This window comes from Xiphophorus hellerii, chromosome 14 (genome assembly GCF_003331165.1).
Source record: "Xiphophorus hellerii strain 12219 chromosome 14, Xiphophorus_hellerii-4.1, whole genome shotgun sequence".
NCBI classification, from domain to species: Eukaryota; Metazoa; Chordata; class Actinopteri; order Cyprinodontiformes; family Poeciliidae; genus Xiphophorus; species Xiphophorus hellerii.
Genome location: NC_045685.1, coordinates 13,487,212 through 13,501,086, shown reverse-complemented (window position 1 = coordinate 13,501,086; position 13,875 = coordinate 13,487,212). Strand labels below are relative to the sequence as shown.

Genomic DNA, 13,875 nt, shown 5'->3' with positions numbered 1-13,875 from the left:
ATGTGTCCTTTTCCTTCCACTTCACAATTATGCACTACTTTTTGTTGGTCTATTTAAAAACATGCTTTGAATGTGTGTCTGTAACATGACAGAGTGTGGAAACGTACGGGGTGTGACCATTTACTTTCTTGTTTAAATCCAGTTGTTTTTGCACAGAAAGCAAAAGAAAAAAAAAAAGTTGCATAAACTCGGTCGATATGCGTTTATTCCAAGAATCCCCCAGAGCATATTCAACGAGCAGAAGCCCTGAAGCACAACGCATGCAACACAACAAACGGACACACACACACAGAACGGCATGCACATGCAATTTACCTCTCAGATTTCTGCAGGTGGCACACTGCGCAAGCAGTTGAGACCAGATGGACATCTCAGAGGGCAGAGGAGAGCACACAACAAAGACAGACAGTGAAAAAAGCAGAGCACTTCAAAAACTGACCAGCAGACAAACACGTTTCACATTTCTCCTCCTTGGTGAGCAAACACAACCCCACCCCACTACTTCCCACTGGAGACGGGAGCGAAGGCAGGCGGACCACACTGACCACAGCAGTCATGGAGGAACGGACCGTGGAGACAAAAAGCAACCAAACCGACCAGAGAGGCACAGAACCTGACTAACAGGAGCCAATAAATTAATAACATTACAGCGTAAACCAAGCCACTATTCACAGAATAGTAGGAGAAACAAAATCGCACCCTGAATTTAGCTTAGATACCTGGGAGAACCGCCACGCTCATATTTACAGGCGATAAAAGTCGTTGTGAGAATGTCGAAATAGATCCAAACTTATTGGAAAAGGTTTGTCGTATATTATACCACGGCTAAATGTTGAAAACACATTTAGCATTTTAGTTGTAGGCTTTGCTTCAAAGTGCCGATGTGCATTTAGTGTGAATATGAACAGCACACACTCATGTAAAAAACACCAGGTTCGTGTGATGTGAAATAATTATGAGTCCTTTTAAAACTCTTCCTCCTTTGACATCATATCCTGTACAATCTAGATGACAGACCAGTCTGTTGGGTGGGAAAATGTAAGCAATAAAAAACCTGGTTGAAGCACCTTTTGATTCAGTTATTTGGCTCTGTTGTCCCAAATCATGACGCTGCCGCCACCGTGTTTAACGGTGGGGAGTATGGTTTCATTTTGGACTAGATGGTTTAACAAATGCAGGTTTTTAGTAGTTTTTACTCTTTTGTCATGGAATGACTGCAATTAATTTCCACAACAAAAGGTGTTTTTTAGATTGTCTTTAGGTTTGAATCTATGTGGTGTTTTTTTTTTTTTTTCATTATTTACACAAATATTAACATCCCAGAAAACGTATCTGTCTTTTTTTTTTTTTTTTTAACAATGTTTTATGTTTTTCTTTATTTTAAAACCTACAAGAAGAAATAAAACAGCAGTTCTATAGAAATGACAACAAAATTCCTATCAGTTCCCAAAAAGTCACGTAACATTCGTGGCTCTAAATTAATTTTGAGTCGCTGTTCAAAACGGCTCTATGGATTACGGAAGAGGATTAGGGCCACCGAAAAAAAAAAAAAAAGAATTCTGAGATTAAAGTCAGAATTCTGTCTTTAATCTCAGAATTCTGACTTTAATCTCAGAACTCTGACTTTAATCTCAGAATTCTGACTTTAATCTCAGAACTCTGACTTTAATCTCAGAATTCTGACTTCAATCTCAGAACTCTGACTTTAATCTCAGAACTCTGACTTCAATCTCAGAACTCTGACTTTAATCTCAGAACTCTGACTTCAATCTCAGAACTCTGACTTTAATCTCAGAATTCTGACTTTAATCTCAGAATTCTGACTTTAATCTCAGAATTCTGATTTTAATCTCAGAATTCTGACTTCAATCTCAGAATTCTGACTCTAAAGTCAGAATTATTTGTTTAATTTCTTCGGTGGCCCTAATCCTCTTCCGTAATGGATAGTAACGGCTGGTTTAGACAAAATGCATTACATCCCTTCTCCTCTTTCCTGACATATGGATAAATCAGGAGTTTGTTTATACTCTGCGCCAGAAAATAAATGTAAAATACTTTTTTTACTGCAAGGTATGAGTTCAGCTAACGGACGAAATGGGCAGATGTCCAGAAAAAAATGGCCGCTCCATTTAGTTAGAAGTGCTACACCTGATGGCAAGTGTGACCCCAAAACAAACAAGCTGCTGGACTTCAACTTCGCTTCCATCTTGCATCGACTAGGTGATTATTTTTTAATTGTAATGTACAGAATATCCATCAAATCAAAGGTGGGAAGGTTTTGAATCATTCATTTTTGTTTCATATCACAAAAATCTGGCATTTTAATGGCAGAGTGAACACTTTTAATATTCACAATGTGATTCACAAGGATCTTCTTAGGATAGGATCCCTACATTTCCTTGCATCTCCACTGTTTGGTTTGAATTGAATATAAATATTTTTTTGTAACATTTTTCATGTTTTAAGGTCTGATTTCAGCTCTGCTAATCGTTCCACCCCTCCCAAAGCCCAGTCGCTTATTTGATTCATTTTGGCCTGGATTCTCTTCCGGGCGTGACCCCGTCCACCTCTAGCCCCGCCCACCACCGCCCCACATTCCTGCCCCGCTGGAAGCGGACCTGATTGGCCGAAGGCTCCGTCCATCTCCCGCATCTCTTTGTTCATCTTGGCGATCCTCAGCCTGAAAGGTAAGAGGGCGCAGTGAGAACGGCGTCTGTCTGCGCCGGATTGCGGAGTTTCTCTAGACACGAGTGCTTACAGAGTGACGATGTCTGCGTTTGCGTTGTCCACGGCGATGGTTATGGGGTCTTTGTCGTTCTTGTCTCGGGCGTTGTAGTCTGCTCCTCGTTTCAAGAACAGGCAAACCAACCTGGACAAACAAGGAAAGCAGATTACAGATGAATATTTGCATTTGTGCCTGACGCCACGGCTGTGGGTTTTTGTTGCCTTTGTGGCTCGGACGGATTTACGGTTTTAATCTGGCAGAAATCAAAACAGGATTTAAACATATTTTAGTTCCTCATATTGTTTCTGAATTTTTGTATAAACAGTCCTGCATCCTCTTCCTTCTAAGTAACCTGAGCTACATGAAAAGATAGGCAGGCGATTTGTGACAGAACTTCACATTTGTATAATTGGGTTATTACTCAAGGTTTGTCTGAATGTTCTTCATGTACGATCATAAAATGATGCATTTCACACATCATGTGTTTTTTTCTGTGCACAAATGGATGGCTAAATGGGACTTGAATCGAAGAGAAATAAAAAACTTCTTTAGAGTGATAAAAAAAAAAATCAAGTTTGTCAAACTTATTAAACCTTAAACGAAATAAACATTAAAATCAATTCTTAAGAGATTAAAAGTGATTAAAATTGAGCATAATTATGCAGTGTGGAATAAAGTTTTTAAAAAAGAAACTTTACTTGAAAAAAAAATTATATATATACACAAACAACTTTATTTCACTGTCATAATCAATACTGCAAACAGTTCCTGTCAAATAACTTTTTTATTTCATGCTGAACTTTTTTAAGTTGATCAAAGTTTCTAGGAACTTTTAGTACTCAACGACTTCCTGTTTCCCTTAGGGAAACAGGATGTGACACACAGAGGCCCGTTTCTACTTTTCAAAAGGGGAAAGACACCAGAACATACCGTCCAGGTAAGTCTCATGAAAGATGTATGTGGATCCTTATAAAGAAGGTATTGGCTGCAAAAATCTACGAAAACTGCTACTCCGACTAAACTTCTTCGTATAAATACAGTGAGAACAATAATTAAAACGATGCAACAAACAAAGCTGGGTAAGATCCCAAGTTTATCTTTCTATGATGAACAGTGAGAAGGATAAGAAGGAGGTGTAAAAATATTTTCCATCACTGAAGCAAAGATTGACTCCACAACAATCATCAGTTTGTTTTCTGTCCTATAAATATGAAGCTGGACTTTGCTGAGCTATACTGGGACCTTCACTGGAACCAAGTGCATTGGTCAGGCGAGTCTAAAGTGGAACTTTTTTAGCATTAAACACTTCAGATGGGTTTGATTTGAAACAAAATGAGGAATATCATCTGCTGACTAAGCGTCCCACTGGCAAAAGGTGGTTTATGTGCATTTGCAGCAGATGTGCCAATAGTTGAGACGTTGGTGACACATTTTCCTATCAGGCTAAATGTCATAACACGTTCTACTGTTTAGGATTATGCAAAAGGATGCTTGTTCCACATCTTTGACTAACGTGTATAAGTGCGAGTGGTGGCGTACGTATGGAAATATGATTTTTGTAAAAGAAATTGCCTTCAGTTCACTGAAACAAATCGTTTCATTGTTTTTTTTGAGCTGCTGGAGGAAAATGGAGGAAGTTGCACTTTATTTGTGTTTCCACAACAGGAACTACAACACACAGCAGTTTATAGAACTGCTTTAAAAAGATGGATTTTCAGAACAAACGTACGCGAAGCACGAAAACAGAAACAATGCAAACACTGGTAAAAGTCAGAAGAAAAAAAAACTTCAGAAGTAGAAACCAAAACTTCAGAAGAAGACGCCGTCACTAAAACGCAGAATCTATAGAGTTTTTACGCAACTGAGGAGTCAGATAATGAACCTGCATCTGTTTTTTTTTTTTACAGTTTTTGCAAACAGTCAGACATGCCCTCTGTTGCAGTGTCCAAAAAAATCATTTCAGACTCATCTGTCCAATAAATGATATTCCAGAGGTTTCCTGTTCTTCTTCAGGTTTCTTTCTTGCACACCTCCCAAAGAACTTCATCTTGTTCAGCCTCTGTCGGATGGTTAAACCATCCACCATCATGTCTACTGCAGCAAGACCCTCCTGAAGGTCAAGTTAAGGCAGTTTAGGGTTTTCTGCCAGAATCTTGCGGTTCTGGTGATTTTGCTTGGATTTCCAGACCTGGACGTGTCGGCATTTGTTTTTAATGTCCTCCACTTAGTTTGGTTTCTGCAGATTAGATTGATTTATTTCCATTCCTTGAGACTTCTATAGTTCCTTTATCAGGCTCATAAGCTACAAAAATCTTCTCTGTAAAGGCTTTGGACAGATCTTCGTATCTCACCATGTGGTTGAGTCTCACTTCAAGTAAGAAGCACAAGAAGCTAAAGATCGGAGGTTTAATGCTGCTTTAGAAAGCTGAGTAAATGTTGTAATGATTATGTATATCTGAAGTTTTAAACATTATTTTCTTTGTTTTTAGTTGTTTTGATTTACTCCTTGAATGTTTCAGTATTCAGTATTAAATACCACATGCCCAAATATGTATATCTGAAGTAGCAGCTTAAGATAAAAAAATTAAAATAATAATACTCAGCATACTGAATCTTTCTTTAACTCGTCCAAACTTCACCCGAGGAATTAAGATTAGTTCATTGCCAGATTAACTAATCTGGAAACCAGTAAACTAGTCAGGGTGAAAAGCAGGCTCTTAAAAAAAAAAAGATAGAGGTCCGACAAGCTTCCTCTACCCATAAATCCTTCTACATAGTTTTAAAAAGTTTCTTCCTCCCAACTTGAAGCTGAAAAATAATAAATACAGCTGAAAGCATTTAAATAAACGGATCATGCAGTGAGACGGGTTGGCTGTTTGTGTGACGGCGGGGTCGGTCGTACCCTGTGTGGCCCAGGATGGTGGCGTGGTGCAGCGGCCCCCTCCCGTTGCTGTCCGCCTGGTTGACGTTGGCGCCATTCTGCAGCAGAAACTCACAGGCTGCCAGAGCGTTCTGGTCCAAACACAAGCAAAAAGTTAGAGAATGACTCAAAAAGTACCAAAGTCTGACAGGTGGCGTCTAAGAGTTGTAAAGGTCTGTAAAATCGGTACTTGTGCACAATTCTTTCCCCCGATTCTTTATGTTTTTCTTCCAATGAGCCACATTTTAGTTGGTTTTTTTCGCAGGTTTTCTGGCTTCTCTGCTTTTTTCAAAACTCATTTCGAGTCCAGCACAAGAGCTTTTTCAGAGAAATGTTTTGCATTACTGGCAGTCCGTTACAACAACATAATTTGTTCTCATTTCCTGAGTGGAAACTGAAATATATTAAAGATAACAGAGTTTTAGATGTGATTCACAGAAGCACAATTGCTAAAACATTTTGTGAAGATGTGGGAAAACATAAAATAAATCCATCTTTTGTCACAATGGCAGTACTGACTTTCTTTTTTTTACTTGCCTTATCATATCATGTGCAAAATAAATATGGGTCATCATTTTCCACAGTTCCAGCTGCTATTGTAGATATGAGCAAGTTGACGCAAGTTGCCATTTTCTTGGAGCAAATCCCAGACTTGTGCATATAAACACACAAATGGTGAGTCTGATTAAGTTATAAAGTGGGGATGTTTATATGTTGACACCCTTACAAGTCTGTTTAATGAGTTTATAACCACGTTTAACCTCAGGAAATCTCACTGAGAAGCTGTTTCTGCAAACAGTCGTGGAGTGTGTGTTTACATGTTGCTGCAGCAGAGCGGTGACTTGTAGCAGCCACCTGTAGCTTTCTACAGTGTTTTATCTGATCCACAACAAAAGAAAGAGCTTTACACAGATATTGTTTGGTGAAAAAAATGGGGCAACAGTTGCTCATTATTCTTAATGGCATGTTCTCTTTATTTTCCACTTTTAAAAATGGCTAAAAGTCGTTGACCACCCAGAGAAAGAGGAAGTTACAGGTGTCTAATTCACCTGAACAGACTTATTAACGTGATACATTAATGCAAATAATTATAACAGTGATTATAACTATGTTAAAGTTGATTTTCTTTTCTCCACCAAGTAAGTGTACTCAAGTTAAATGTTGGATTTTTCTAAACTAAGTTAGTGCAACAAAAAAAGCTGACCTTTGTTTTGACCAGGGTTGCTAATGCTAGTTTTAGCTCCACAGCAGTAATTTCCATAGAGTTTTGCTTCTCTCGGGTTCAGTTTCAGGTCTTTCGTGGATTTTTCTAAGTTTTTTTTTAAACACATTTTATGCTTTTTATTGTAATGTCAACTTTTACCAAAAACCTTTGAAGGAGCCCTGAGAACCGGATATCAAGGCCGGTATAAACGATTACAACAAAGTGCCACCAGGACTGAAGACCTTTGGGTCAGTAAAAGTGCTGTCCTCACCACAGACACGGCCTGTATCAGAGGTGTGCTCGAATCCTCGCCCACGTTCACCCAGTTGACGTCGGCTCCGTGGGCCAGCGCGTCCGCCATGACGGGGAAGTTCTGCAGCGCAGCCGAGCGGTACAACAGCGCCCCGGGATGAAGGCCGCTGAGATCCTCTTCTTCGTCTTCCTCCCAATCTGAGGACAGCAGGAAGTCCATTTATATTCACTCATTTTATTAACGACGGTGGTAGCTTTCATTTAGGAGAACGGTTTCAAAAACTAATTTCATTTGTTTGATCCCACCTTTATGAGCGCTTGAGTTGTTCTTTAGGATGTCGCTGGGGCTTAGCCCTGAGGAGAGACAGACGGATGCAGTGAAACAGGTTTATCCCGCATGCTGCCACAACACACACACACACACACACACACACAAAACCCTGCAGGAAAATCCCTCAGGGAACACCTCTTCTGCTGAAAGAGCAAGTGCCGAGATTGGCTTTATTATTTATTTATTTAAAACTCATCAGATTGAAGAGAGGAGGTGCAGCGTCTTGCCAAAGTATTAACACCATCTGAACTTTTTCAGATTTACTTATTTTTTGTTACATTACAACCACAAACTTCAATGTGTATTATTAGGTTTCACAATAAATTGGTGTACATGTTTGAAGTCGAGGCAAAATAATGGTCAACTTGTTTTTCTGCTGGAAGGTGATTCCTAGTCTCAAGTCTTCTGCTGCCTCTAAAACTTATTGCACACGACAAGATTTGTGATGATTTCCCCTTCCAACAATCTTAACGACGATTATCTTGATGACTCTATAGATAATCGGAGGAGATATTCCTGCAGTGTGCGGTGTGCTAGGAGCAATCGGGTTGAATCAGAAGGACGTCAGGACTGCTTCGATCTAAAATCTGGGACACTGAACATGTTTTTATTGCTTTTTCGCTCTTAAATACAGTCCACAAACTATCGCCAGTGCTTCTCACTAGTCAGCCATGTTTGTTTGCTCTGAACAGCCTCAAGAGATTTTGGGAGATATCCTGTCTGACACCTGAATGTTTGTGAGTGAAATCAGTTCTATATTTTCCCACTAGAGTGCATCTCTGCACATCCTCTGTAGCTACCATTCTGCTGCTTCTTTAGGTGGACAGCCATGTTGTGGAAGGGCTTACATGTGAGCGGTACTGTTATGTTCAGATGATTGATGAAAAAATTCTCTGTAGAACAAATATCAAAGTTTGATTGTGTAATGACGGTTTAAACGCCTCCACAAACTTTTCCCTGACACAATCAGTTAGTCTACTACATTAAGAAACTAAAGTTTGTGATCAGAAAGCGACAAAAAGTTCCCAGGCTACGAATACTTCGGCAAGTATCGTGGCGCTTTTTACCGGTGAGCCGAGGCAGCGTGGCGCGGGTCGGCTTGGGCTTGAGAGGCGGCCGCTGGGCGTTCCTGTCCTGGGTGGTGGCTCGGGTTCTCCTGGCGCTGGACCGCCTCACCAGGTTGGATCTGCCGGTCTCAGGCAGCTTCTGGATAAACTTCTTTTCAACGTACTTTGACCTAATCCATGACTCCTTGTCGCCTCTGAGTGAGGGAAGAAAGAGAAATATGTCTGCACAAACCTCTGAGAACTATTTTTTAAAAGAAAAAACTACCAAAGTCTGATAAAAAAAAGTCTGTTTAAAATTCAAAGTGTCTCTTTGTTTATTAAAGTTCACCTTTATCACACCAAAAACCCACAGCTTTCAGATACAGCGTGAACGTCTCAGTCTGTGTGTTTAAAAAAAACAAAAAACCCTGAAGCATTAAAACTAGTTTCCGGATATAACCGCCTCGGCTATCTGCATGAAATACCTGTCACTTCCTGTCTTCTGCAACGTGACACGGTTAAAGAAACGAGGAAGTCGAAGGACGTGTAGAAGTAGTCGCTGTCAGCTGAGATCACATTTCTGAAATGCGTCGATCTATAACAGTTGAAACAGGTTCCGAAACAGCTTTTTCCCACTTGCCATCAGACTGCTGAACTCTTAACTGGACTGCACTCAAAATCTGGTCTCCACTTCATACCTTGCACATATACATAGCTAAATAACTTCTATTTTACTGTCAGTCCTGCACTTTATATTTTATATTCATATTTATATTCATATTTTATACTGTATTTTATTTTATTCTGGAGTAACCTCACAACATTGGAACCTCAAAACATTGTCCTGAGTCGTATGCAACGAAATTTCGTTCTGTATACACCCTGTGCATGCAAAATGACAATAAAGTCAGTCTAAGTCTAAGTCTATAAACAAAGCTGCTTCTCTGCAGAAAACCTTCTGAAGACTTAATGTTCTTATTTAAATTTTAGGCAGGATTTTATTTTAAAAAAGCCACAAATATCACAGCTCAATAAACCCGCTTCAACAAAATTTGAAAACACTCTCAAGTTCAACAACGTGGATGAATAACAGGCTTCAAAAATCACCCCAAATAATTAAGAACACAATCCAATTTAAAAAAGCACATTTTTGGATAATATTGCAGATAAAAATGCATCAAAAATAAAAGATACATCATTTTTATTGTGTTTTTTTTTTTTAGCTTAATCAAACTACTCAATTGAGTTTTATCATTCCTATTAAGGCAAAACCACATACATGCATAAATTACTGTGCAAAACTTTAAACTGAACTCTAAAACTCACCGAGTCTGTGGCTGCAGACCTCCAGTGAATACCGCCTTGAGCATCGCCTTCCATCATGTACTAAACATGCATTATTGTTGCTACAAACGATATTAGTATTATCTATTAAATTGTATTTTTGGAGTAAACAACATTGTAGTAAACAAAAACCCTACACATACGAATTGACGCTGCATTTAACAAATATTCATTCCTCTAAGGGTTTTTTCCACACCTAATAGTCCAGTAGATTCAGTTCAGTTGGGGACCAAAACTGCAACACTTGTTACATTTTCAGCGAATGCGGTTCGTTTTCACACAGCACAACCGAACCAGACCCTTTGAAAAACCTGGCTGTTCGCCTGTGGTGGCGCTGCACCAAGAACCACGGAAAGAAGCGACACAAAGAACCACCGAAGGAGACGAGAGCGCGTCGTCCGTCAGTAGTAAATGTAAACAAAAACGGAGTCGAGTCCGATTTTAGCAGTGTAGGATTTTTCTTCTGTCTTTGATGAAGGACTACGAGCCATTTTTCCACTATCATTAAACCCGTTCATTTGTTTAGGTTGATTCTAAAAGACCTTTAGAGAGAGGATTATAATAAAGTGGTAGAGTAAAGGTTTTTACACAGTCTCGTTGTGTTTCATTTAATATAAAGTTAATGTGTCAGAAGTCATAGAGGATTTGTGGTTACTTAAGTTTTCACTGAAGGTTGCTGTCTCAGGAATCGAAGTGTAGTCTTTTCAGACTGATTTCAGACAGACTTGCATGATCTGATGCGTATTACAACGTGTAAAACCTGTGACATTTTCTGGTAAAGTGCACATCTACACGCCGGACCCTCTTGACTGACCTGGGACTGGACGGGTGGGGCTTCTTGATGGTGATCTCATCAATCCGAGCCTCGTAGATCCTGTTGATCACCGAGTTGCCCAACTCGCACATCAACTTGAAACAAAACAACGACAGGAATTTGTTAAAAAGCTTGTTGCTTTTCCAGGGAGACTCTCTCCCCTGAGTCATCATTATTCTCACAGGAACTTCTTGTCCACACAGAAATCGCCACAATGTGGTTTGCTAAGCTGTTGCTGTTTAAAGGTTAAATTACCTTAATGAGCTCTGGCTCCCAGGTGTCCAGAGTGAGGGAGCGCACTTTGGAGAAATGAACTCCCAGGCTCCTGTTGGGAAAGAAAACCATTACAGCATATGACTCAAGCTAGCACTGTGGGTGTGTGTGTGTGTGTGTGTGTGTGTGTGTGTGTGTGTGTGTGTGTTCTAGTATCTGATGCACTGTGAAGACCAATATCGACAAAACTATGTTGTGGGGACCGACGGCTCATTAAGCAGAAACTGTTTTCGGGTTGGGGTTAAAGTGAATTGAGTTCATTTTAGGTGTAGGGTTAAAGGTCAGAGTTCGGCTATAGAAATGAATGAAAAATGAAAATGCAAAGGCCCTATGAAGATAGAAAAACACAGTGCGTGTCTAGCTATTTTATTTAAGACCATTTCTGGCAGATTTACTAACCTTCTGAAGGGCCTGACGGGTCCAAAGCCTGGTGCTAATATGTTGGACCCTCTTGTTAAGAGTTACAGGTTAACTTTAGAGGCATGGTGTGAATTAGGTTTTGGTTAAGATTAGGGATAGGAATAAACTAGTAATGGTTATGGTTGGGGAGTTAGGCATAAATGTTGTTATAAAAATGATTAGAAGTCAATGCAAAATCCTACTTTGATAGTGAGGATATTTTCTGACCAGTTTTGATAACAACTTATAATAACTATATTAGGATTAAGCAGTTATCTGTGTTAGGCCTTTGACAAAGGCATTGCTAATGTTATTTACATTTTTAGATTCAGTTCTGTTGTCTATCTGAGCCAATCCCAAACACGAATATTACTTCCAGGTAGAAGAAGCTTGTGGGTCAAATTAAAACATTACTCTAAGCCTAAATCGTGGCAGGAGAATGAATCATTCTGGGATTCACTGTGTGCCGAGGTTACGATGGCACTGCTGGTAATGTGGTTTAATTAGAGAGCATCGAGTTTTGCTGTTAGAACAGGGAGGAGACTGCAAAGTGAAAAATAAGCAGAATGTTGCCATGTACTGTGACAACTAGGAGACCGATTTAAATCTTTTCCCCCCGCAGAGTTTTTCTCACAAGGTTTTATGGCTACCTGTGTATCCCCGAGCAGACGATGCACAGGGTGATGCCCAGGTTGATGGAGGCCCAGTCGGGCCCGGGCTCTCCGCAGTCGCAGCACTGCTTGTTTCCTGAGATCGCCTGAATCTCCTCCAGAGCCTTGCAGCCTTCGTTCTCCTGATCCCCGATTCCTCCGCCTCCTTTCTCCAAGCTGCTCATCGACACTGAGGTGCAGCGCGACCTCTTATGAAATACGGACACACAGGAATTTAGAAAAGATCAGATCTGGAAGCTAAACTTTAGATGTGTAAACTTCGTGTGTTGGTTTTTTTTTTTGTCCTCACGGGGCTGTGTGCGTCCTCTCTGCGCTCCTGGAAGGCCGAGGCGATGCTGTTTTGGACGGCAGTGATCCACGCTTGCTGCTCCCTCTCTGAGTCTGCCTGCAACAAACAGCACCTGCACACACACACACATAAACCCAAAAACACATAAACACATAAACGTGATCATCTGCTGAAAAACCAACCCCCTCCCTCCTTTGCAACACAGGACGTTTTAATCCTCACACTCATCATTGATGAGCATGGCAGTGGCCCAAACACACGTCCGCAGCGACAGCGCGCTACGCGGCCCACGCAAACTCACTTTGACGGGGACACCACTTCAAAGCAGAACCGCCTCTCGTTTTCGGTGCTGGGCTTGACGGTGCAGAGACGCAGGTCCTCCACCACAACCGTGGGCTGGTCCTGCACAAAGAACACACAGTGACGACCGGGCACACCAAAGTACAGCCTGTCTGCTGTGTGTGTTTTAAATAACTCTTTTAAGAAAAAAATACCTTAAATTTCTTCTGATACACCAGCTGATTCTTCTGAATTGAAAACCAACGTCTGGGACGAAGAAAAACAAAGAGAATTTAGACACCACTGAGAGATATTGCGTTATGCATTAGTTTTTTGTTTTGTTTTGTTTTCTGTGTGAATTATGTAATGGGTAAAGTTCTACCTGCTCCAGGTCTTGAAGGCATTGCTGGCTCGCTTGTAAAGGTAACCATCCATCGCTATCCCGTTGGCCGCATCAGCATTAAAATCCAAAATTGACTCGTCGTAGGACATGTCCTTAAAAGTGTAAGGAAAGACACAGATCCGTCTGACTCAAAGCGGATCTCTGTAGTTTGTAAGGTGTTTCTAAGTGTGCCTTTTATAAACTTTTACCTTTTTCTTGATAGCTGCGTGCCTTTGCTCCATGTCCCTCTTCTCCCTGGCCGAGTTTAAGACGAACTGGGTGTGCTGCAAACAAAAACCAATCAGAATTTATGTACAGATTTCACAAAAGTGATTGTACCACTTCAAAGTTTTTACAACTAGTCACGTTACAACCATAAACGTCAGTTTATTTTAATGGGACTCTGTGTGATGGAGCTTAATTGCGAATGGGAAGAAAAGAGATTGCATTCACAATAATTGAGTCGACATTTTACATTTTTAAAACATCAGCTTTGCACATCTAGAAACTCAAATCTTTGTTCTTCTTTTCAAAATAGATCAACTAAAGTCAGACTTGAAGGAGGACAACTTTGAAAATGAATTTTAAAGTTTTGCAACTCTAAATTGATTTATGTCTGGACTTTGACTGGACCGCTCCAACTGATGAACATGCTTTTATGTAATTCATTGCATTATAAAATATGTAGGGATTTTCTGTTGGAAGGTGAAACTTCCAGGTCTTTTTCTGCTTCTAATATGAGTATTTAACTCATTCCGTCTCATCCCCTCAGCATAATACTGCTACCACCATGTTTCACCATAAGCATGGTGTGTTCAAAGAGATCTGCAGATGGTTCTCCATTACACATGTCGGTCAAAAAGTACAATTTTGGTGTCAAGTGACCGGACCACTGTCTCTCGTGCGCTTGTTGTATTTCCTAAATGGATGGCAGCGAGTTGTTCCT

The 13,875-nt window shown here is 40.3% G+C and overlaps 1 protein-coding gene across 1 annotated transcript in view; it reads right to left on the bottom strand.

The window, feature by feature from the left end:
- Positions 1 to 13,875, bottom strand: part of acap1 (ArfGAP with coiled-coil, ankyrin repeat and PH domains 1) — a 28,529-nt gene that overhangs the window by 1,600 nt on the left and 13,054 nt on the right. The window contains exons 9-22 of the mRNA XM_032583409.1: positions 13,139 to 13,213; positions 12,930 to 13,042; positions 12,763 to 12,814; positions 12,570 to 12,670; positions 12,269 to 12,380; positions 11,959 to 12,167; positions 10,892 to 10,961; positions 10,637 to 10,731; positions 8,500 to 8,693; positions 7,408 to 7,455; positions 7,121 to 7,299; positions 5,628 to 5,737; positions 2,759 to 2,869; positions 2,619 to 2,680 (exon numbers count right to left, since the gene is read on the bottom strand). Of these exons, the coding sequence (XP_032439300.1) occupies positions 2,619 to 2,680; positions 2,759 to 2,869; positions 5,628 to 5,737; positions 7,121 to 7,299; positions 7,408 to 7,455; positions 8,500 to 8,693; positions 10,637 to 10,731; positions 10,892 to 10,961; positions 11,959 to 12,167; positions 12,269 to 12,380; positions 12,570 to 12,670; positions 12,763 to 12,814; positions 12,930 to 13,042; positions 13,139 to 13,213 (1,531 nt within the window). The remainder of the gene's footprint in view (positions 1 to 2,618; positions 2,681 to 2,758; positions 2,870 to 5,627; positions 5,738 to 7,120; positions 7,300 to 7,407; positions 7,456 to 8,499; positions 8,694 to 10,636; positions 10,732 to 10,891; positions 10,962 to 11,958; positions 12,168 to 12,268; positions 12,381 to 12,569; positions 12,671 to 12,762; positions 12,815 to 12,929; positions 13,043 to 13,138; positions 13,214 to 13,875) is intronic.